This window comes from Carassius gibelio, chromosome B25 (assembly GCF_023724105.1).
Source record: "Carassius gibelio isolate Cgi1373 ecotype wild population from Czech Republic chromosome B25, carGib1.2-hapl.c, whole genome shotgun sequence".
In the NCBI taxonomy this organism is placed as follows: Eukaryota; Metazoa; Chordata; class Actinopteri; order Cypriniformes; family Cyprinidae; genus Carassius; species Carassius gibelio.
Genome location: NC_068420.1, coordinates 18253125 through 18278914, shown reverse-complemented (window position 1 = coordinate 18278914; position 25790 = coordinate 18253125). Strand labels below are relative to the sequence as shown.

The 25790-nt window shown below is 34.8% G+C and overlaps 1 protein-coding gene across 1 annotated transcript in view; it reads left to right on the top strand.

Moving 5' to 3' along the window:
- The window catches only part of LOC128013905 (SITS-binding protein-like), a 33565-nt gene extending 12047 nt beyond the window's left edge, over positions 1-21518 (top strand). The window contains exons 3-10 of the mRNA XM_052597097.1: positions 2227-2434; positions 5391-5541; positions 10699-10893; positions 11503-11771; positions 12601-12737; positions 13836-13957; positions 16499-16678; positions 17500-21518. Coding sequence (XP_052453057.1) covers positions 2227-2434; positions 5391-5541; positions 10699-10893; positions 11503-11771; positions 12601-12737; positions 13836-13957; positions 16499-16678; positions 17500-17676 — 1439 coding nt within the window. The 3' untranslated portion in view covers positions 17677-21518. The remainder of the gene's footprint in view (positions 1-2226; positions 2435-5390; positions 5542-10698; positions 10894-11502; positions 11772-12600; positions 12738-13835; positions 13958-16498; positions 16679-17499) is intronic.
- The last annotated feature ends 4272 nt before the right edge of the window (positions 21519-25790 follow it).

The following is a 25790-nucleotide window of genomic DNA, read 5'->3' as shown; positions in this document are numbered from 1 at the left end:
TGGGGACATAATTACTGATTATAATGACTTACTGTTTACTGTCTTTTTAAGCATTACGTTGCATCACGCCACGTAAACATAAAACCATGTCTGCATTTGTGATCAGAGAAACGACAAACAACCAGCGCAACTCTACAGTGCTCAAAGCACTGATTAAATATGTAAACGTACTTACAGACTGTGAGTCAGAACAGCCTGGGACTGAACTTTTCTTGAACAGTGTTGTAAATACAACTTTACCACTGATTTCTAGTTGTGTCCTTTTTTGAGATGCCAAACAAAGAATTTTTGCTTTCGCAAAGAAAAACACACAGCATGGCTGCAGCAAAAATAATACAGCGAGAATCAAAGTTACGCCTTATTTCTTTGCGTGAACAATTGGGCTGCATTATGCAAATCTTCCTACATCGTGACATTGACTTAACTTTTATAAAGAATATCTTTTGGATTTGAGAATTTAGTCTTTGCAACTTTAGGGATCTCATCTTTTCACGAACAGCTTGTAACACACCAAGGAGAAAGGAAAACGTATAATTGCATCATATGACTCCTTTAAAGATAGTTGAAAATAGGCGAATATCAGTACAAATTACAAAATCAAACTGATTATCAGTCTATTTATTTTGAACTACATCAAATCTGAATAATAATAAAAAAAAATATAACCTAACTTCTGAAACAATGCAATGCTTATTGCTGGAAAACATTTTCAAAGTTATATTGTTTCATTTTAAAAGCTCATTTTAAAGTCATGCTGTGAGTTTGGGTGAGGTGAGGGGCATTCAGACGGACGGTGCTGTGTACGTCTACACTGGGGTACATTGATATGGTGGTGAAATCCGAGAAGCAGGAGGAATTCCAGGGAGGGCAGCTACATCTGCGCACACCATTATCTGCTTCACATAATCTCAACTTTTCAGGTGCAGAAAGACATCAGAAGCACCCACCTTCTCAAGGAGCTTTGAAAATATAAAGATTCAATAATAAATCCCAGTGTTTCCTGTTCCAAACATCCCAGTCTTGGAATGTTCATGATACAGTACATCAGGCTGTAGAGGCTGCTTTACTGGGGCAGGCCGAAAGATGGATTTGGTTTCGTTCATGCTGTGTCTGCCATTCACACAGAGTCACGAATGTAGTTACATGAGTTAACGTGTGATCTGAAATCACCTGACGGCTCAACAGTGTCCAAGACTTGCAGGTCAGCATCACTGACTGAACTGTTCACCATGTTATTTCTGATTTCAGTTATTTCGTAACACGAAGACATGCGCTACCATTCAAAGATTTTTTTCTATTTAAATAAAATTAATACTCTTATTCAGCAAGGCTGCATTAAATTGATCAAAAGTGACATTAAAGACATTTAGGGCCAGATTTGCTAAACAGGGCAAATTAGCGTTAGAGCACTTTAAGAAATTAATTGACAAGCGCAAATCTTAGTAAATCGCCTTGCGATTTATTGAAATACTCTCCTCTCATAAATTTACCAATCGAATAGGAAACTCCTACAAATGCTTATTTAGTAAAGTGAGTTGCAAAAATACCTGCATTATTTTTAACCTGACAGTAGTTTTTTTTTTGACGCCAAATGAGGATTTGCGCTGACGCTAGCTGTTAGTAAATCTGATTTTAAATCTGTTCTTTTGAACTTTCTATTCATAAAAGAACCATATAAAGGAAATCAGAATATTAGAATGATTTCTGAAGGATCGTAAGACACAGAAGACTGGAGTAATTATACTGAATTATTATTATTATTTTTTAACTAGGGGTGTAACGGTACACAAATTTGTACCATTTATAAAAGCATAAAAAATTCTGCCATTTTTTACGCTTGGAAGAATCAGGACATTTTTTAAAACTACAATTGTATTTGTCTGACAGAAGAAAGTCAAGGATGGATTGAAGGTGACTGAGGTTGACATTTCTGTGTGAACGGTCCCCTTAATTTTATGAATTAATTGTCAGTAGATCAACTGCAGAACTTTCCACTCCCATTTATGCTTTTATCGGGTTGTGCTCTTTTGCTAATTTGGCCCTGTATCTAATAGAAGTTGTTTTTGTCAACTTTTAGATGTACACTAGCATGTAAACGACCTCACAGTTAGCTGACATGGACTAAAAGCCAAAAAACGTCAGTCTTGATGTATCTGGGAATTAAAAATGTGCAAAGCTAACCATTATTAACCCAATGCTGTTGTTTTTTTTTTTTTTTTTTCAAAGGTGTGTCAGTTCTAGTGGCCCCGAACATCCCGCTTCATGTGGGAATGGAGAGCAGACAGCAGTTCTGTTTGCAGACGCCGCCCAGTATGGAGCGCATGCCGCTGCAGTACACCGTGTGTGTCGGACACAACATTCGAGCTGTCCATCAGGAGTCAATGCGTCAGCTCTCCACAGCCAGACGAGAGCTGCCAAACATGGATGTCTTACGGTAACTTTACAAGCCCTTTTTTTATTGTTATTAATCATTGTTATCTTTAACTTTGCATTTTACCACAAGTTTTATAAGAGAATTCACAGAGTTTTTGCGAATGGTGGGATTCAGTTTACGGCACTTATTCATTCCTATGGTATCATTAATCTGTGATTGAGGGTCGCACAACTCGTTGCGCTTTCTCCAATAGTTAGTAATACAGCGAAAGAGAAGATCAGTTCACGTGCACTGCCACTTCGCTTGTCTACAGCGATCTATCACGCCACATTACAGAGTGCCAAAATGATATTTATTTAATTTAATTTCCCAATAAAATGGACAGCATTTGAAATCTGAGATTTAAGAATCAACATTGGTTCATAAAAAATTGAATCAATTAAAATCGATTTTTTGTTTTTACCGACCCAAGCACATTTTGTTGTTTTAGTGGCCTCCGCTGTCACTGTGGTGTGTTGTACATGAAAAGTGAGGCACAGTCTTTGTTCATCTGTTCTCATCATAAATAAACAAATGCACAAGCCTATATGCTCGTCCTGTAGGTTCATTATTAAAAATGAAAATGAGATCAAAAATACAAGCAATTAAATGTGTTATTATAATTAAAATATAAACATTTTAATGACGTGTAATAATAGATTATGACAGAATTACGACGGAAGTCTAACGCAACACACACACACACACATACACACACACACACATATATACTATATATATATATATATATATATATATATATATATATATATATATTAATTCTTACTATTGCATGGTGCATTGTCATTATCACTGACCCACGCACAGTGGCGTAGCCAGGGGAGGGGCCATGGGGGCACTGGCCCCTCCTGAAAACTGATTGGCCCCCCAGTGTGCCCCCACCCTTCTACTTGTCTGTCACTCACAAATTCAAATTATAATCTTTCAGTTTAGTAAATAACTCATGATTGCGTCGCGATGCTTCTCAATGAGGACCAAGAATAGCGAGCTGCTGTTTTTTTTATTTTAAATAGCTTATGTTTTTCGATTAGCGAGTTGTTGCAGTGCAAGAAGTGTTTGGTACTAACGTTAACGTCTTTCGGTGTTAGACAGTCCAGATTCGATGACGATGTTATCTCCTAGAGCAGACCAAGATGCTAATCATTATATTTACTATGCTCCTCTGATGCTGAATGTAAAAGGGGTTTACTGCGTTACAATTTACTTTTTTTTTTTTTTCGGCCGAACGCGCCGATATAGGCAACAACGCAATTTAAAGCAATGGTTTAAAAAAAAACTATAATAGCAATTCTAATAAAGTCATTATTGAATCATGCAGTCGATTAGCGACTTTTTTCACTCAAGTGAGGTGACGAAACAAATCGTGTAATGATTATCTAACGCTCCACACTTGAGACTTTTTTTTTAATGTCTATATGGGTGAGACACATGCAAAAACATCGTTTTTTTTACTGGTCAATTTTGAGATTTGGGGCTGTTTGTCTTCAGTAACATGTCTTCTTTCAGACTTGTGGTGAAAAAAAAGTCCAAAATACACATATAGGTCTTTATTTTTCTACACCTTTAGTCTATTTGCGTCTGTAGATTCCTAATAAATTCAGTTGGCGTTCTAAATCACCATGGTGCTCCGCGATTGCTGTCTGCACCCTGGAAAGCTCTTTCTCTAGCTCTCTCTCCCTCCCTTCACAGAAGTTATTGACAAAACGTCATTTGATGACAGCCAGAAACATTCTCAAAAAAATCATACATAATTATTTAATGCATGATTAAATAGCAAAATAAATAACTAATACTAAAATAACACTGGACCAATTAAGCTATTCTAAACTGTTTTATAGGATCCACATATTTTACATGTTAAATTAAAGCTACCTTTTTTGAACAAGTAGCTTTCTAACAATGTATGGATATATGATATTTTTAAATCAATATTCTCAAGATTAATTAGCCTTGACATAAGTTGATTTTGTTTATTCATCAATGCAAATGCTGCTATGCAAATTGAATGGGATGTGGATAATAAACAAAAAAATATAATTAAATTATATTAAATTTATATTAGTTATATTAATTAATTAATTGTGTATTTATTTCTATGAATTATTAATGTGATTCTGCATGTATATAAATAAGGCTATTATATATATATATTATATAAGGCTATTATAAATAAATTATATTATTATTATTTGTGAGTTGTACACTATTCATACATTGGATTATTTTATTTATTACAGTTTTTCTTTCACTTTTGTAAAGTGAAAAGTTAATACAAATTGTATTTGATTTTTTTTTTTTTATTTAGAGCAGTGAATAACTGCTATTAAAATATAATAGTGTATCACTGTTTATTACTGATTTTAAAGGTTACTGAACTCTTGAAATGATTTGGATATACAGTTCAAACAACACAAGATTGGCCCCTCTTGTGCCCCCCAGTTGAAAAAAATCCTAGAATCGCCCCTGCCCACGCACCCTCGTTTTTGTTAATAATTTGAATTATACTGTACTTTCTGATTTCATTACAATTTTAGTTTTTTGTTTGTTTTGTTTTGTTGTTTTTTTTGTCATTGTTAATCCATATAGTTTGTATAGTTATTACGTATACTACTATATATTCGTTTTTAGGGTTACATTTTATTTTAAGGTGTATTTGTTACAGTGTAATTATACATTTATGTACTGATTAATTTTAGCTATTTATACTCAGTACTTAGTATTAATATACTCAGTACTTAAATGTATAATTACACTGTAACTTACAGCATGGTTAGGGTTTAGGTTTGGTTTAGGGTAACTCACATGTAATTATGCATGATTTATTTTTTATTAGAAAAGTACATGTACCATGTAACAAGGACACCTTGAAAAAAAGTGTTACCGTTTTTAGTTTTAGATTATTTAGTTTTAGTTATTTTGGTACTTAATAATAAACAAATGCAATATTTCTCTGAAGGCTGCCTTTCTGGAAGCTTCTAGCGAACGTGGACTCGGGGGCCAAGCTAGAGCGAGAGCTGAGGACCTTCTCAAACCGGCTGAAGCGGCATCACCTCGGGGAGGGGGTCATCAGCCTCGACGAACATTCCACTGCTCTCCTCGCAAACATGGTGGGTCACGCGCTCTAAATCACCCTCTGCCGGCTTCCTGCTACACAATAACGCCCGACTCTTCTGTATATCAACTGGGGATTCATCCTAGATAAATGTGTTTTTAAAACAAGTCTTTTTATGCTCATCAAGGCTGCATTTATTTAAACACAAATACACAAATAAGGATTGTAAAATATTATCGCAATTTCAAATTGAATATATTATCAAATGTATTTACTCCTGCGATGCAAAGCTGACTTTTCAGCAACATTTCTTCATTAATAATAATAAAATAAAAACACAATAATATAAAAGCATCAAATCAAGTAGCTTGTTGTTTTATAAATCATAATACAAACAATTAAGATTGAAGCCCAGGTAATAAATAGGTTGTGAGAAAGCTGAAGTCATTCAGTGTCAGAGCGGGCTGTGGTGATCTGCAGTGTATTCCCCGTCTCTGACCTTCAGCGTGCTGTTTAATCTCCAGCCGTCAGCAGCTCGGCCTCGGCACCTGTTGTAGCTCCGGGCCTTCAGGCCTTCATTTTCCGCCTCAACACCCCACCGGCTCACACACAGCCCACAGAGCCAACTGGACAGCTTCTTCTGCACATACATGTTGAAAGTTCTCATCTATCAATTGATTTTTTTTATGGTTTCTGTTTATATTTATGTACGGTTGCATACAAATAAGTGCAACAAATCAGTTATTTATCATTATTATTATTATTTATCAGTTATTATGGTTAACTATATCCATTCAAAAAAAACACGTTCGTTGATTAAAATGAAATAAATGTGTACTGAAAAAAATAAAAAAATAAAAAAATAGTTTATAGTCGACAAAGCAACATTTCTCATCAAGCTCGAACACTAATATTACTAAAGAAACAAAAAAAAATATTAAAAAAATACTATAGTCATATTAAAAATGTGATTAATAATTTTCATAAATTAAAAGATTTTAAAAAATCATCATGCAGGGTTATCATCAACAATTGTTTTTCTTCTTTTTTTGTTTTGGTTTTAGTTTAAGTCAACCCTGTGCTTCTCTTTCCAAAAATATTGTAAAAAAGAAATTATACCAAAAAAATAAAAAAATAAATATTTATACATATATATATATATATATACATATATATATAAAAATATATATAAGTGTTTGTTTGTGTGTGTGTGTGTGTGTGTGTGTGTGTGTGTATGTTTATAATATTACATAGTTTTCATGCTAGCTGCCAGTCCAACATTTCTGACTCTTTAAGTTGTAGTTAAAACATAAGTGAATCTAAATTAATGAAAACTTTCAAGCGTTCAAGCAGCGTCAATGTCAGCTAATATGCACAGCCATGAGTAATTATATAAGTATAAAGTATATTCAAATCTGATTTAGATCCTGCTTAGGCATTAAGCACTGTGCATATGGAACATTTTGTACCAAAAAGACTTTTAATTAATCAGATTGTGAACGGTTATTAGCCTTCAACCGAATTATAAAACATAAGTCGCCAAACTATTTTGATCCATGCACTTGGTGGAAAACCCAGTTTAAACGGACAGTTCACCCAAAAACTGTTTCAGTCGTCAGTAACTCACCCTCATTTTGTACCAAACCTGTATGACTTTCCAAACAAACTACTGACCACTAGTGGTGCATAAATAAGAGACCTCACTGTTAATTTTCATGCGGTTGATGGTGAGGTTTCTGAAGGACTCGTTATAATCACAAACACAGGCCAGGGTCTGGCAGAATTCGATTCAGAGGTACATAACAGACAGAGTTACCTCGGGAACATTGTGTTCAAGCAGAAACGTCTCACGTTAAAAGCCACCAGCTGGCCTGTTAAGTTCATTCTGAGGGAACAAAACAAGTCCGAGCTGCTCAGTGGACATGAAAGGCTTCATTTTTCTAAGAGGAGAGGTCAGGATCTGATCCCCTGAGAGAAAGACACACATCTCTGGTTCACTGAAATGCCAACAGTGAACTGGTTTACAATAAGCTGATACTTGCTGTGTTAGGAAGACTGATATGTTGTACTAGTGTGGGCCATCTGTGTTATGTTAGCTTTGTCTTTTTACCACTTTTTATGCATTTCTCAATGCTTTTATCTAAGGTTTATAGTGCATTCAAAGTATATGTTTTATCAGAACACTTGCTAATGCTAATGCTAATGGGTAATATCAATATATAGTTGGGTCAGTGACAAATAAAGAGTGCTAATGCTGGTTGCTAATGCTTTTATACCGCTTTCAACAAAAGTATCATTTTAATGAGTCTAAAAATGTCATGTGGTGTAACCAAAAACATTTTCCTTGCACGGTGAATATATCTTTATTTTCAAGAATGTGTTAAAATATACTTAATTTATTTATTTATTTTACAAATATAATGTATTAATTCATAAATATGACTTGTTTTTTGTCGCACCACATGACATTTTACAACTTGAGACTTACTGATATCACGCTAAAGGCATTTATCGGAGTGTCACATTTATGTTTGTATGGTTTCACATGGTTTTGAAAAACTTGAATCTGTCTTTTTATAATAATTTTAATGGGTCTAAAGCTGTCATGCAGTGTGACTATGAAATAAAAAGTAATAACATGTTATCCTATAAAATAAAATAAAAATATAAAATAAAATAAATTATTAATTCCTTAATATCATTCGTTTTTCTAAGAAAGAATCATTATTAATGTAATATATCATTATTAATATTAATAATTCATAAATTAGTATAGGTTATTATGATATTAGGACAGTTATCACCCTGATATTACTTACTTCATCCCCCCAAAATACATTTACATTCATAAATGCTATTAAGAAATTTATAGATCTAGAAAAAAAGATATCTGTATCAGCCAGAAAAAAATACAAAATAAAAATTATATATTTATATATATATATATATATATATATATATATATATATATCTCTGTGCATAACTTAGAATTTTACATTTTGGATGGTCTTGATTTATTGTTTAAATGAACTCATTATGTTTTATGACACAAAGGCTGGTTTACATTTTTTGTCTAATCAGGGCTTTGTTCTTGGGCATGCATGCTTGATTAATATAAATGCAGTATAAATTACAGTGAGCAGTTCGTTTCACAGCTGAATTCCTCTGGAAAGATCAGAGGCAGGTGAAAGAGAAAAAAAAAAGCTAACCTTCTTCCAAGAAAAGAATGTTCTCTTTGTCTAAAATACTTAAAAGGCTTATCAGAACATTAACGTCAATGTAATGCTGACTACAGCCCTCTTATTCCAATAACTCATGACTTTGATTTTACTCTTTTGAATTATTATTATTTTTTTATCGTTTTCCATACAACACATTTTCCCTTCCATTACACTTACATTTTGCTATATTGCAATAGCTCTATGTATTGAACATTAGGTTATAGTCTTAAATAAAAAGTTTGATTATGCCATAAAATAACAAAAAACTGGGGACTTCATAACAAAATATCAGATCACCCACCATGAAGCAGAATTATGTGTGCTATCTGATACATGCACCACACGTTCCCATATCCCAACCGGAATAAAAGTCAAATACCACTAAATTGAAGTGGAAAACCTTCCCTTGTGTGACAGTTATATGAAACTGCAATTGGCAAACAATCCCAATACTGTTTTTTTTTCTTTTCTTTACTAGTTTCCATTTTAGCTTGAAATAACACAGTCATAAGCAGAACCAACAGCTTGACTTGGAATGAATTTGGTTATAAATACATTTGCCAGTATTCGCTATTTATTGCACAGATTCCTCATAAGCACAGCGTTCAGCATGCCTGTACAATATGATTAATATAAATGACATTATTGTTATATTTTTTCAGACGCCGTGGCTCTGTTAGCAACTGTCATGGTAAAAACATTAATAGGGGCTGAGGTATTATTTTCAGTGATGGTAAAACAATAATATTTTCCATACTGTTAAAATAATCAACAAAATTAGAATTCTGAGACGTTGACGTTGATGGCTGCCATTGTCTGTAATATCCGACTGCCTACAAAAGCAGACTACAAACTGTGTGTGTTCAAGCGGTGAGACATTATGAGTGTGTTAAAGGAATAGTTCACCCATAAAACTGAAATTTGTTCAACAGATCCTCTGCAGTGAATGGGTGCCGTCAGAATGGGAGTCCAAGCAGCTGATAACAACATCTCAGTAATCTACAAGTAATCCACACCACTCCAGTCCAAAACAAGTCTATAATTAAGACGTGTTCCACTTCAAACCATTGCTTTCAGCTAAAATATGACTCCTCCATACATAACATTGCTTTCTCCAGTGGAAAAATCATCTTGACCGAATCAGGAGAGAAATATGCACAAATCAAGTGCCTTTTTCAAGCAAAAACAGTCCAAAACGGAAGAAGAGTTATTATATATTATGGCCTTGTATTTTGGTCGGAAGTGATGGTTAAAAGTTGAAACGTCTTAATATTACATTTATTGTAATTAATTCTGACGGCACCCATTCACTGCAGAGGATCCACTGGTGAGCAAGAGGTGCACAATTTCTAAAAATATCTCATCTATACGGCCTGAGGGTGTGTACAATATAATTTTTCATGTAACCAAAAAAACCAATAGTAAAGAAAAAAATTGTATGCATAATGCAAAATTATAAACAATCCCAAATTACAACAGGACTCTGATTTTGAAATATGCTTTACTACTTCCAGCTGCGTATTTAAAAATGTGATTGGCATAATATTTGCACACATATAACATATTTAATTACAATATACAATTAAGTAAACATGACCATAATTCATCAACAGTAGATCATAAGCAATCATACACATGCATTATTTATTGATTGGGAACTACCGTGTTTGTCTTTCTTCAAATTGAAGACCTGGCTGCCATTGGTATCAAAAGTTTGAAAACCCTAAAGAATATGTTGTGTATGTTGCGTCCAAAATAGTATTTTATTTGACTGAATTAGCCTAAATTAGGTTATACCAATGAAAGTTCTTAATTTTTTTAACATTTCTAAAACATCATGTTTTTCTTTTCCTGTGTATGTCAGAAATATCTCAAAAGCTTGATTTGTGAGGTTAAATCTATCATTTCTGCACCCGAATGTATGACTTTTTAAACAGGTGCCATTAGACAAACAAACTGTTTATTTGCCGATTCTTTTTTTGTCTTTCTAGGACCACAGCTACCTCAATAGCAAGAAAAGGACGTCTAAGAGACAGACGAGGGACCTCCCTTTTGTAAAGCTTCTGAACATTTCCATCACCCTGTCCCCGTACCTGAGTGTGGAGTCGCAGCAGTTTCAGACCTCCATTCAGGAAGGCATTGAAGACTTCTGGCTGAGTCTGCCCTCAGGACCACAGGGTCGAGCGGTAAGACTGACCCATCGCTTGTCTTTTTCATTTTAAAGTTCTATTTTTCTGTTTAAATCTCATGTAGAGTTTTAAATAATTGTATTTATTACTTTTAATTTGCATCATTTTAGATTTTTAGTACTTCAACTTGAAGGGAACATTTACATTTTAGGTTTTATTAGATTTTATATCACAAAAAAAAAAAAAACTGTCCTTATATTAGAATAAGAGGTGGGTACTCCTTAAAGAATGACATTTTTAGTATTATTAAATTATTTTATATGGTTATATATCATGTGGCGCAACTCCCCACAAACTTTGACTTGAATTTAGATTATTTATATTATTATTTATATTAACTCATGGTAAAATTCTAAATATGACAGATGTGTTCTTTTATAGGAATTAAATGTGTAAGGAAAGTATTGTTGTTACATTTATCTAAACCTTTCCTGAAAATTGTATAAAAGTTTCTTCAGAGCCATCTGAAACCAAGAGTTTTCACGTTTTGAGCTAAAGATTTTTCCTGTTCTTTTTCATTGATACTCTGTTTGTTCTTGACCCATATGCTTATCAATGCATTATTATTGTTGACTTTTAATTTTTACATGATTTCTCTTTCTTAAGGTGCCTCTGTTGACTCAGTGGAAAGGAAAATACAGTGTGAAGCTCAACATCAGCAACCCAAAAGCCACGACTTGGTTTGTGGACAAAGTGGACAGTTTACATAGCCATTTGGGCATGGAGTATGTCATCCTGGAAGGCGGTGAGGGGAACCCTTTCGAGGAACAGGCCCTGCGCCCCCCTCTGGCATGGGTTGGGGATGAATACATCAGACGTTTGGCTGACCTGGCAGAAAGGATAGGGGAAAATACCATTGTGACCTCAGGAACAAGGTGGTTGAATGTTTTAAATAATCCCAATCAATTACTGTTACTTTGCCAGATAGCACATGGACCAACATCTTTGTGAGGTTTTAGGTTAGAGTCAGGACTGGGATTGGGATTTTAAGGTCGTTTGGTTGAGTTTGTTTGAGGGGAATGTTGTTCAAGGATCCACTGAAGATGACAATTCAAGAATTTACCTCATTTGGCAATCATGACCAACATACAACTTTGGGAACAATTAACAGACTTTGTTCAGACAGGGAACCAAAAACCAAAATCTTAGCCAATGTCCGACAAAAATCTTTTGTCTGAACCTCCAAAAAAATGCACCAAATCTGATTTTATTTTTTCAAGTCTGATCCAAACCACAGGCATACATGTGATTTAAAATCTATTTAACACTTTCCCCGCCATTGACAGAATTTTCCATCTTTCCGTGTTTTCACTGTTGCATGGTAGGAGATGCTATTACACAGCTTCTGATGAGTACTGAACATCTGGATCAAAACACGGTGAAGAAGACGCAGAAACAATTGATTACTCATAAAAACAGATGCATATGTAAAATAATGTGGTCTTTAAGATTTAAACAGCGTATAAATAAAAAAAGTAGACCCCAGGAAGTGGTTTAGAATTGTGAAGTTTTGGGATTGTTGATGGAAGTGATCCACTCCATCTATGTTTTGATCGTTGATCTGAATCCAGTCCAGACATAGATACAATTTTCTCAGCTTTTTGTTCAAAATGTTGCATTTATATATTGGATTTGGAAAACAAATTGGAATTGTGTTGTGTGTGATTGAAATTGTTTTTGACCTGGCTGATTTTGTCCGCACAGGTCCAGACACAAAGCGCTCTTCATCCGTATGAGTGCGCTGCAGTCAGACTGGAGTTACTCTGGCCTGAAGGGCATCATTCCATCCCTGCTGCATCACAGTCTTCTGGGATATAATTTCTTCATTCCTGATGCAGTAGGTAATACCTGCCCACACATGCATAATCAAACAAAAATTCATACCATAGATAAAAACAATAAAATTTAATCAACTGTCTTCTTTAATCCTTTACAAAAACAAAAGACCACTGGCACACAGTTGTACAGTACACAGTATGATGCGAATAAATCTCATAAAATACGTCCAGAATATTCCCAGGTGGGGTGGGGGGGGGTCAGGGGGCTGTTATGCCTGTTAGATTTGTTACTTTGATGCATAGTTACTCTGACAGTTAAGCACATTTTCCTTACATATTCTAAAATATATATATATATATATATATATATATATATATATATATATATATATATATATATATATTAAATATATTGACTTAGATTTAACAAAAAAATTCAGTAGATTTTTTTTTTAAATCTACCTGAAACTGAACAGTTTATGGATCCTTTAGCCAAAAAAAAACAACAACAAAAAAAACACAGTTTACATACAGTATGTGTGTCATATTTGATAAATCATGATATTTGATAATTTCACGATAGCATGATATGCAAAATATGAAGCTCATATTTATTCAGAGGCCCAAACTGAGCAAAAATACACAATTTGGTGAAGATGCTGATATATGGCCAAAACATAAGGTTAAATTCAGATAGCTTAGTGATATAAATCAATGAGATCTTTATATAAAATCTAAGTTCATTCAGTCCAGTAAGTGTTCATCTTGAAATATTACTAAAAATATAAAAGTTATTCTTACATTAACTTTATAAAAATCAGTAAATACTGATTACCATATACCATGATCTGAAGAGGGATGACAGTATTTTCAATTACATGAAAAAGCAATTTACTTAAAAAAAGTATAAACTATCAATCAGACAACAAAAGGCATGTAGTAGATTGTGTACAACAGTTTTTTCAGCAAGATTTGATCACGTTTATAATTTAGATGCCTTAGAAATATGTGTATCAAATATGTTACAGTAGGCTTTATAGGGTTAAGCACATTTTGCTTCCAATTTCTAATAAGAATAATATCACAATGCTAGAAAATCGTTATTGTCCAATTGGGAAACTTCTTGACATGTGAATGCATTTTTGGGACTGTCAATTGCAGGAGGCTCTCTCTCTGCCGAACTGGTTGCCGATGACGAGCTTTTCGTTCGCTGGCTGGCAATCGCAGCTTTTCTTCCTGTCATCAGCTTTCAGACACCTCCATGGGTCTTTGAGAAGGAATGGGTGAGTGCCACAAGGGCGGGTCCTCGGCCCCATCCGGGTTTTAGTTTTCACTTCAGTTCCTTTCTCGTTGAAGTCAGAAAATAGGAAATAAGATGGAGCCAAGTGGGTCATACAATAAGAAAGACTGAGTTTTAAGGAAGCAAAACTGGGCACAATATGTTGACCATTGAGAGTTAAATGCCTCATAATTAAAGACGTTCTCTTTTACACTCCTAACAGAACATTGGAAACATAATACTCATTCACTCCATGGTGTACCATGAGAATGTTCTCCTCAAAGTACAACCTAAATACACAGCGGAATATTGAGTCCCAAGCAGTGATATGTTTGAGCCCTAAGAGAAGGGTTTGAGTTTAGGACCGGCACAGCGCATCCTCCAGGTGGCCGTTTTTCTTGCATTTCATAGTGTAGTTGCTTGGCCTTTCCCCAACATCACCTGTGGTTAAGGGTCCATCTGGTCTGCATTAGCGTCTCTTTCAAATTTATGACTCTCAATCTCAACTGCAATGAGAACCACTGCACCAGGAATGATAATGAATCACTGGATAAGAGGAAAATAATATTTCCAGAGACAATTACAGGTTTCATTAGTGATTTGACTTTACAGACTAGAATAAGTAGTTGTCATGTTTGTTTGTGTGTGTGTGTTTTATTCCCTGGTAGGAGATCTTTCAATGGATTTCATTGCTAGAAATGGCCAAATAGCAAGAAGTAGAGGGAACCTCACCCTCTTCGGTTGAATACAAAGGCCATGTGCAAACTGTAAAGATTCAGGTGCGACAGCCTCACTTAAATGTAGGAGTGGATCCCCTGAATTACAGTTTTGTGTGTGTATGGAACACAACTCTCGAAACTACGTATCTGTAGTTTTTAACTAAAATTATATAACAGTAACCAAAGACTCATTAAATCTGATGATTTTAACTTAGCCACCGCCTACAGAGCCATCAGGTTTTTTTTTTTTATGTTTGCAAGGCTATTTTGCAGTGTGTGAAGGGTTGCCATGTTAAATTCATATAAATTATGCGTTTTAAGCATCTTTGTGCTTGTTGTTTAAGTTCGTCAAATAAAGCAATCCATTTTATGGAGTTAATAAAATAGGCAGTTGCAGCCCAGGAGAGAAAAAAAAAACGCACTTCCAAAATGTACTTAAAGTGCTCTATTTTTACACACTCATTTTCTACTTAATATACTAAAAATATAATAATATTATATAAATTGTTTCTCCTGGGTGATCACAATATCTTCATATGTGGCTTGTTTCCAAGTTAACGTGTTTGGATTTGAGTTATTGTGGGATTTGTTCTTATCTGTTTGTTCGTTAGCAAGATCTGGCAACACTAAGGAGTCTGAGACACCCTGTGATGGTTGAACACTGCACATACAGAAAAGACTCTGATACACGTTTAAAAATCATTAACAGCTAGAATTAAGAGCTGTAATGTGAAAGACCAACAAACTTAGCTGCAGTGTGTCCGTGGCCAAAGTGGGAAAAATTTAAGAAGGCTGACTAAAAAACCACAACAACATATATTCTAAAAGTAATCTGTACAACTGAAATATACGTTGTTATTCTAAAAAAAAGAAAAATAATAATTTGGACATCTCTCCGACTGCCTATGGAATGTTCATGAGGGAAGTAGTGTTGCCTGATAAAAGAAATAATCATTCTTTTGAGTCATATCTTTCAACTGAATCAGTTGTTCAGGTCCAAAAAATCATCTAAATGATTCGTTCTCGAATCAGACTGACTCTGCATGGAAAAAAGTCATAACGTTCTCATTTTGTGTTCTGAGGAAAAAAGTCTGATGGATTTGGAACGACACCATGGTGAATAAATGAAGACAGAATTTTGGGTGAATTATCCCTTTAATCTCTAGCACGTCGTATTTGAACAGTGAGAAAATGGTATTGGAACTTTTGTTGGTTTTGATCTTGGCTCATGGATATCATCTGGACAGTCTTAACCCTCTTAAATCATAGTTCATTAGTATTAATAATAAATGTGTTGATCATACTGAAAGGCTTTCCGTCACTTGCTGTTATTTTCCATTCTCTTTGGATTATTGCCTTCTGCAGGCTTTGTGTGTGTGTGTGTGTGTGTGTGTGTGTGTGTGTGTGTGTGTGTGTGTGTGTGTGTGTGTGTGTGTGTGTGCGTGCATGTTATAGCTTTTGTGTGATTACCCAACACCCATTAGAGATCCAATGACTATGTTGGGTCTAAATAGGAGGAAAAAGGGAATGGAAGCCGCAGGCCTGTTTTCTCCATTCAAAATTAGGCCGAACTCAGGCAGTTATTCAAAATTCATCTCATGAAACTTTTTTTTTTCATCTAAAGAATACATTTTTTATGAACGTGGTTTTGCTTTGTTTCCGTCACCAGAGGCTGGCTAGGATGTTAACTGAAGGATATGACCTCTCAAGGAATGTTAGAAACGAACCACAGCAGAACTAGATGAGAACGGTGTTGAACAAAAACCCATATCCTTTTTCATATATGTTTTATCAATTGTTCACTGACAGTTTCACCTTCTTCCTAGGTCCTAAACCTCACCAGATTCTACATAGCCAAGCACCATGACTTTGTCATTCCTTTGATACTGAAATACGCAGAGGAATGGCAAGATACTGGAAACCCCATCTATAGGCCACTGTGGTGGATCAGTCCAAATGACCCGATCACGTTTACTATTGATGACGAGTTCCTCATTGGAAATGAGGTAAGCTGCTTATAGAACGGTGAAATATGCAAGTCACTATTTTACTAATTGGCCCATTTAGGAGTGACCTGAGCTTAAGCGCCCTGCTCGAAGACATGGTGACTGTGATTTTACCAAGTAGGACATATTCCTGAATCATTTGTTCGTTTTGGAACAATAGAGCCCAAACCTCCAGGCCTAACCTGAAATCAGTAGATTATATGTTTTCAGTGTTGATTTCAACATTTAAAGTTCTGACGAGATGTTAGTTAATGAAGGGTTTTCAAAGCCAGAATTTCAGTGCACGCAGTTTTACTTTTTCCCGCAAACTATGTGCTTGTAATGAGGACATTCCCACAACCATTCACTCACTATAGCAATGTGGGTCAATGATTTGAAATCTCTCTCAGGCTGTTTGTTTCTTATGCTATTGTGTGTACGATAAGCTACTTTGCAACTAAAATGACACCATAACACCACCTAGCATCTAAAGGCCAAAGGATAATTCATTTTTATTTTGATAGCTAATTTCCCCTGGAACACTGATCTGGTTTTGTTACAAAGACCTGGCAACCCTGGCGTATACATACAGTTGACATGAAGCCTTTCATAGTATACTCCAACTTGATTGCACAAGTGCAGGCAGTCAACACGTGCACTCTAGAAAACTTAAGAAGTTATGAGCGAAAATTTTTCTTTGTACTCTTCTAACCTAGCATTGCAGCTCTCTCATAACCTCCTTCGCACAAGCACTTGTCAATGTAGGTGTCTGTTGTTTTTGGAATCTCCACTATTGTAGTGTTGTTTTTGTTGTTCGAAGTTTTTTTCTTCTGCTTTTGTAGGTCCTTGTTGCGCCGGTTACTGAGAAAGGAGCTTTACAAAGAGACATATACCTCCCGGAGAGTGACTTTCAGTGGCAGAACACTAACAATGCTCAAGTGTTTGATGGAGGGACGTTTCTGGAAAGTTACCCGGTCGGCCTTGGTGACGTGGCGGTTTTTGTACAATGGAGATCATGAGGCCTATTTACCACTTTTTTCTATTTTTGAAATTTTCACTTGTGCTGATCTCAAATTGCACTTTCCATAAAGACCATATCTGAGTCTCAAGGAACCTTGAGATTAGTAGGAAGATAATTTGCACTTTAAAAATCAAAGTGGTTTATATTTTCTCATGATTCTTAGATCCCTCTTGTTTTCTCCACTACTTGTTTTAATTCATAATTTTTTTGTTTATTTTTTTCAGAATGCAGTTTACATTTGATAGATTCTTACAGCCTCTTAAATTGTTATCATGATATAGAGCTAGAGATCAAATTCTTTGCTTAAGAACAATCAATGGAATTTTATGAAGACCAAACAATTGCAAAATCACAAAAATTGCAAAATTGAGAAAGACTTTACAAGGAAAAACGAATGCGCTAAATGGATGGAGATGAAAATACGCTAAGCATCACTCATCTCATTTCAGCGGGGTTTTTACTTGAACTTTGCTGTATATTTGCTGTAGTTTTGTAATATTTTACCTGTACCTCAAGTATATTTTTCATCATGAACTGTGAGAGAAGCACTTACTGATAGAGTAGACTGAAACTGAGGGCTTTTAGAGTGAATAGCACAATTATTTTTGTCTACAAAACAAGAATAGTGAAGATCAATCATTAGTAGTTGAATATGAGCCAATGCTTTACAAAATTTTCATAGCTGTACAGTCTTAGTTGAAATGCAACACACAACAAAGGATAAACTGTTATTTCATAATGGTCGTTTTTGAGAGATTTTGATATTATGCTGATTTTAATAATTATTTGTTTTTACCAGATTAACCAATATGGTATTTCTAGATCTTAAGTAATTCATAAGACATTTATTCAAGGTAGAATTAGAGTTTTGTATTTACAGTATATCAATTCAGGCTAAACTTGATCATTCATTGCCTTAACATTAGAAAAACTTTGACGACTGTATTGGCATTTGTACATTTCGTCCCATGAAATCTAGTTGCTTATTGTTATAAAGCTGAATTCTGCCATTACAAATATTTTGGGATAACAAATGTAGATCTCACAGCCCGAGGGCAACAATTGTCCTGTAGAGTTGTGGTTTAATGAGTCTGGGCAAAATACAGATGCATTTTATAATAATTTGCTAGAGGTGATGTATGGCAAGCTGTTTTAAGTTTAATCTAAAACATATCAGTGTCTAGTTTCATGTTACTAGTGCTTTTAGCTGCTAGAATCTATTCCATTAGTAATACGTACTAATAAGTATTCTTTAGCTTCTAGTGCTTATTCTTTAGGTACTGGTACATCATTAAAGATACTACTACTTATTCATTAGATTCTAGTATTAATTAAAATTAGAGTTTAAGAGTAGTTCAAGTTTTAATTTAATAGTAATATTTTTAATTGAACTCTGCAGTGGCCATTCTGACTAGTCATAACATATGATGAGTAAAAAAGCAGTTGTGACCAGTGTAAGATTTGTTACTAGTAACAGTTACAAAAGATACTAGTGTCTAATAAATAAGTACTAGTACCTAATGAATAACTAATAGTATATATTAAATAATTTTAAATAGGAACTAGTATTTAATGAATACTTAATAGTTAAATGTAAAAAGATACTAGTCACTATTGGAATACATACTTCTCAGAACTGAATAGTTGATATCTGAATGACAGATTGGTACCATTTAGAAATGTCTTTCTAGTAACTGTAGAATAGTAAGTGAAAGTGAAGTAAAAGTGATGTGACATAAAGCCAAGTATGGTGACCCATAATCAGAATTTGTGCTCTGCATTTACCCCATCCAAAGTGCACACATACAGCAGTGAACACATACAGACACACACACACACACACACACACACCATGAACACACACCCGGAGCAGTGATTAGTTACTATTAACTATTTACTAATGAAATACTTACTAGTATTTAATGAATAAAAACTAGTATCTTTAAAAAGTTACTAGTACCTAATAACCACTAGTCAATGGTAAAAATTGTAATTGCTTTACTAGTAACAGTAAAATACATACTAGTTACGATTGAAATAAGTAACATCTAATGATAGTATCTAATGATAAATACTATCTAAATATTATAGTAATGATAAATAGTATCTAATGATAAATAAGAACTAGTATCTTTAAAAAATTACTAGTACCTAATGTACTGTATAAAATTGTACTGTATAAAAATTTTAATTGCTTTACTAGTAACAGTAAAAAAACATTGAAATACGTATTAGTATCTAATAGGGCTGTAACGATACACCAAACCCACGATTCGGTTCGTATCCAGATTTTTGACCCACGGTACGATACAAACCAATTCAAAAGATATTTTAGATATAATGAAGGGAGACGTAAAAAAAAGGGACATTGCCTTGTTTTCATATGGATTACTTTATCACAGAATATCTGTTTTCGGCAGCACTTGGTTTAGTTTAAAAGTAGACATGTCAAGCTTTCTATAGATATCTCTCTCATGTCTCTTCGTTGAGTATTCACGGAGTTACACTTCATTTTAATGACGTGTTTATACATGACGATCAGCGCAGACAAAGGCTGCAGACAGCACACCTTGTTTGTTATCTTTATTTTATAAGTGAACAAAGTTTTGTTATTATTATGTCTGTATCCAAAAAAAACAAAACTGTAAACAAAAACAAGTAGACCCTTTACAGATTCGATTGATGTATTGCTCTTATCTGTACGATTAAAACTGAAAGTTTAATTTAAGTTCCTTTCGGGGTTATCAGGAGAAAATGACTCATAACGCGTATCCGCATTAATCAGCCCTAGGATCTAATGAAGACAAACTAGTATCTTTAAAAGGTTACTAGTACCTAATGAATTAGCACTAGTCAATGGTAAAAACTTGAAAGGTGTTACTAGTAACAGAAGAATAGTTACTAGTTATGATTGAAATAAGAACTAGTATCTAATAAAGACAAACTAGTATTTTTAAACGGTTACTAACACCTAAAGAATAAGTACTATTAAATAATGAATAGCACTAGTATCTAATGAATAAGCAGTAGTAACTAATGAATAAGCTGTAGTTGTTAATAAATAAGCACTAGTAGCTTATGAATAATCACTATTAGTTTATGAATTAGCACTAGTAGCTGAAAAAATAAGTAGTGGTAACTGAATAAAAAGCACTAGTAGCTAGTGAATAAGTATTAGTAATTAATGAAATACTAGTAGCTAAAAAAAAAGTACTAGTAGTATTAAAATTGATGTGTTTTGGGGGTTAAATGTTAATATGGCTTGCCATAGATGCTGCTACTTACACTCTCATGCCTTGACAAGGTCCAAACTTGGAGCATTGGTCCCCGTGCTAAAACTCTAAATCACAATCACCTCCGTGTGAATCTACAGTGCAGAGAGAGAACGAGAACTTGATCAGTATCACCTGATACATGTGGCCTACTGGGAATGTCCTCCTAATCCTCACTGTGATTTTGAACGTTTACTGTATCTGCAGGTTTCTCAGGTCAACGATATCAAATCCAAGAGAAAGAAAATGTCTTACACCCCAGCACACTGTTGATGTCTTAATCTCTTGATGCTCTTTTCATTTGAGCATTTACAGAGAGACTAATTGTGATGATCTTATGAAGAATGGTGTTTCGGGAGCCTTTTTTGCTTGTATTTTATATGAAAATGCTGCGCTATGAAAGCAATATGTTGAAATGTTCCCTGCTGAGCAACCTTCAACTTTTTTGTAAGAATCAGTTGCCACAAGCCAATCAGTAATATGCATATATCATATGACTGCCATTTTCTGTCTTCTGTCAATCTGAAAAATAGAGATGTCAATCTGCAATAAAGTTTACATTTTGTTACTGTAGGATACCATTGTTTGAAATATTGCTTGCAGACTAAAATTACAAAAGTAAATTTTTATCAAATTATAAAAAAATATATATAAAAAGATTTTAACACACAGAAAAATGGGAGTTAATAACATTAAGATGAATTATGGTACTGATAATGATCTTAAAAGTTCTGAAAATATAAAGTCCTAAAACATGCTACATTGCTGAATCAAATGTAATTTATTCATTCTTATTTTGATTTTGGGCTGAAAAGTTACTTAAATCCCAAATAGTTTCTAACTGTTTGCATAATAAAGTCATACAGTATGTTTAGTACTGCATGGAAATAGAAATACATTAATCAATAGATGTGAGCTGTTTGACAGGGTGTTGGAATTCCCACCTTTGTCATTGTAGAAGCAGCCACCATCCAAGACCCTTCAATAAATTGTAAGCCTATATAGTTTTATTGCTTGTGTGCACAGGGATATGTAAGCGAGAGTCCATGCTCTCACAGTATCAGTTGCTCTGCTGACGATGAAAACCTGCACTAATTCCACTTAAACCCAATAAGAATTATTTATAGTAGCAGAAAGCATGCAAATGGAATCATATGGAAAACATATTCAGGGGCCCCAACCTTACCTTAAACTGAACCTATTCCATTACAGGCTTTTCGGGAACTGTGCAGCCACACACACACACACAAGAAAACACAAGAAAAGGTTATACTTATCATTTATTTTTATACTTTTATAAAATAGTATATATTGTTTGATTATCATAGTGTTGAATGCAGTTATGTACTTAATTTTTTGTTTAGAAAATAAAAATGGATATTGGCCCCATTCAGTGTCACAAAGAGGAGAAGTTTTTTTTTTTTCCAATAAGCAAAAAACTACATTACCCATGATGCTGTAGAAAATACCATTATCAGAGTCACAATGAGTGAAGCTTTCCAAAAGAGATCTTTTGCTCCCACCATTCTCATGAAGCACCCCTATGCTCTCAAACTAGTTCAGTATGTGAATATATGCTTGACTTTTTTCCAATCAACTGTTTGTATTTTGTCTGTTAAAGATACAACCATTATATTGTATTTCTCCATCACTATGCTTCATGGGATTGTAGTTCTTTCCCAAATCAAAGTGTTAAGTACACAGTCTTTTCATGTTCTGATTCAACTCCTAGCTGGCTGGCTTGGTTCATGCTCAAAGATCCTTTTTCGAAATGCTTTTTGAAAAAAACCCTATAAGAAAAAAAAAATGAACGGGAAATATATATCTGGAACCTGTGCCAGCAAAAAAAAGTGGGCTTGCACTAATGCACTCTATTAGTCAGTAAACCAGGAAGCCTGTCCCCAAATTCACACCACTGGTTAAGCCAATGCTGCTGTTACACTTTTCAGGGAGATCAGTCAGTATATTCATGGCTTATAGTTATTACAGGAAAAATTATTTTAACATTTTCAACTTTAACCCCTTAAATGTCACCCCTCATTTTTTACCATAGACGTGAAAGTGCACTATCCCAACTAAATTAAATTACTATAATTCATGAACGCTTTAAGGTTGGACTCTTTTTTTTTTTATAAAATTTTTTTAAGACAATATGCAGATTATCGCACAAGTAGAAATATTGCAAATTATGATAGTATCAAAAAATTATAGAAGTTTACATTTACTGTGAAGAAAATGCACTGTACCAATTTTTGTATTTCAAATAAAATAAATATTTTACTAAATATTTCTGAATTCAAAAAGTCTTGTGTGTACACAAGTTATATTCCAAATTTGAAGCTGATATAACAAAAAAAAAAAAGGTTATTTAGGGCATTATACCACGAACAGCCACCGTGCCATCCAAACTCCATTTTTTTAAATGCCATTTTCTGCCACAAATGTAAAAATTTCTCTGTCATATTACTTGTATCACAAAATAACTTCCAAATATGGAATCCTGAGACCTTTCCGATGGTCTGGATTTTGTCAAGATCATAAAAAGTTTTTGTCCTAAAAGAACTTAATGCATTTTCTACAATGACACTTGACTCCGCCCACTAATGGGGAGGAGTCCACTAAAACATTTAAAGTACCATTTCCATGGTAACGCAATGTCCATTTCAGAATGGTTTTCACAGGATGAATTTTTTAAGTTTTATGCTTTCAAATTATATGTAATTTATGATGATTACTAAAATGTATAAACTAGAGAGAAAAAAAGAGTGCCGAGTAGCCTACAGGTGGGCCTGAGACACTTCTGGGGTTAAGGAATGGTTAATGAACAACACTAGTGTTTCAGATGAAGTTCAATGAGTTCATCAGCTGAGTCACATTCATATGCGCCAACTCAATACAAATGTCTTTGGACCTCTAAGCTGCACACAAACCAAAGAAAGGTTTAAAGTGTCTTATAAAGTGAAAAGTTTTAGTGTGAAAGTGGTATCTGATAATAATTGAGATGTGGTTTGGAAAAACGTTGGTTGTGCTTTGAAAAACAGCACGCAATAGACCAAAGGCTATTCGAGGTAAACCAGATGCTTGTGTGTGTGTGTGTGTGTGTGTGTGTGTGTGTGGGTTGATGGGGGTCTTGGCAGACAAGAACACAATATCCGAAATACAAGATGCAGCGGATATGAGTTAGTGAATCCATGTCTTCACTGGGAATCCCTTCATTGGGAAAAGTGTGCGCTTCCTGTTTTGCCCTTCTGAGGTATTTGTCACCTTGCAATGGCTTTAAGGGTCTGCCTGATCTGAAGACCAAACAGAATCACTCCCTTCAGGGGTTGTGTAACTCTCTATGCCTTAGGATGTACCATAGAAGGACTACTTGCACACGATTGGCCTTTTGTAACATTTCAAATGTTTATTGACAAATGACAATTGACAATCTCATCTGTAAATTTGATTGCAAGTTTTATGGAGGCCTATTATTGTTTGCTTGAGTCTTAACTTTTTACTTAGTGTTTAAATTATGTTCTGGGCTCAATATATAGTAAGTCTCAAATTGAATCAAAAAACCAAACTTGAATTGCGACTTCTATAGTTGTGATGTCATTTCTAGCATGACCGACAATTTTGCTCTTAAATTTTTTCCAGAGATTAGTGTACTGTTTAACATGGCGGCCCCCAACCTTTTTAGCGCCAAGGACCGGTTTAATGTCAGACAATATTTTCACGGACCGGACTTTAAGGTGTGATGGATAAATAGAAAAAAATAAAATGATACGACTGGCATAAAAACTGTGGTATATTCAAACTGGACAACCTTCTCATTACCGAGGGACATCCAAAGTCAAGCTGATTGACTTCAGATGTGGAGAGATTACGAGGAGGTCACCCTACAAGTCATACTCTGATATGCATTAAATAATCCATTTATGTTAATGGATCCAGAAAAAAACATGCTGCATTAAAGAAAACTTTCATATCAGACTAAATCGCTTTCCTCCAGGCACAGAGGAATAGTCCTCTCCAGAGTACTAAGGCTGACCAGCAATGGTGTGGTTACTTGGTGGTTCTGTTGTTAGCCATCAGGACATTTCACAAGGGGCTATGATCTGTAAAATGGACTCATTGGTCCAAACCCAGCCTGTAAAAGGGTAATAGCTTCACAAAAAAGAATCCAAATCAGACACAAGTGGCTTAATAAAAGATGGTCTGTTGGAAAATGGCTTCAGATATCGCCTTTGCATCTTGCTGGGCGAGCGAGCCTTTTCAAGCACCTTGTGCTTGGCATCTCCTAAGGGGAAAAGCCAAACCAGTGGCTCGGTCTGGGGCAAATCCTGTACCACAACTGGTTCGAGGTACTGTACATAAGATCAAAGATTGCAATGGAAATTAAATCTGTTTTCATTTTGTTTCAGATCATTGCATACGACAATAGTAGTTGCTCTCTAATGCAGCTTAGCATCTTGTAGGCTACAATTGGAGACACTTCCATCCCTCCTCTCGCTTTTTTGGGGTGAGCAAGCCTTGTCTTGCACATGGACAAACTGCTTCCGGAGGGATTTCTACATATTGTATTTCTACATGGCTCTTTTGGTTGCAACGTTTGGTTTTGGTTTACACAATCCTGAGTCCAAGCGGTTCCTGCCACAGCCCTCTCTGAATGCCAGAGCTTTCTGCCTCCCTAATGTTAAGAGCTTTCTTTCTTGGCAACCTCTTTGCTAGTCACAGATGCTAAGGAAGCTGAGGTATTGCAGTCCCAAAGATCTGTCTGTGATTTCTTGATACCGGTGTTCCCCCTGAGATCCCTGCTGCAGGCACCCAAGTATTCCTGTCCCAGTCGAACCGGTCT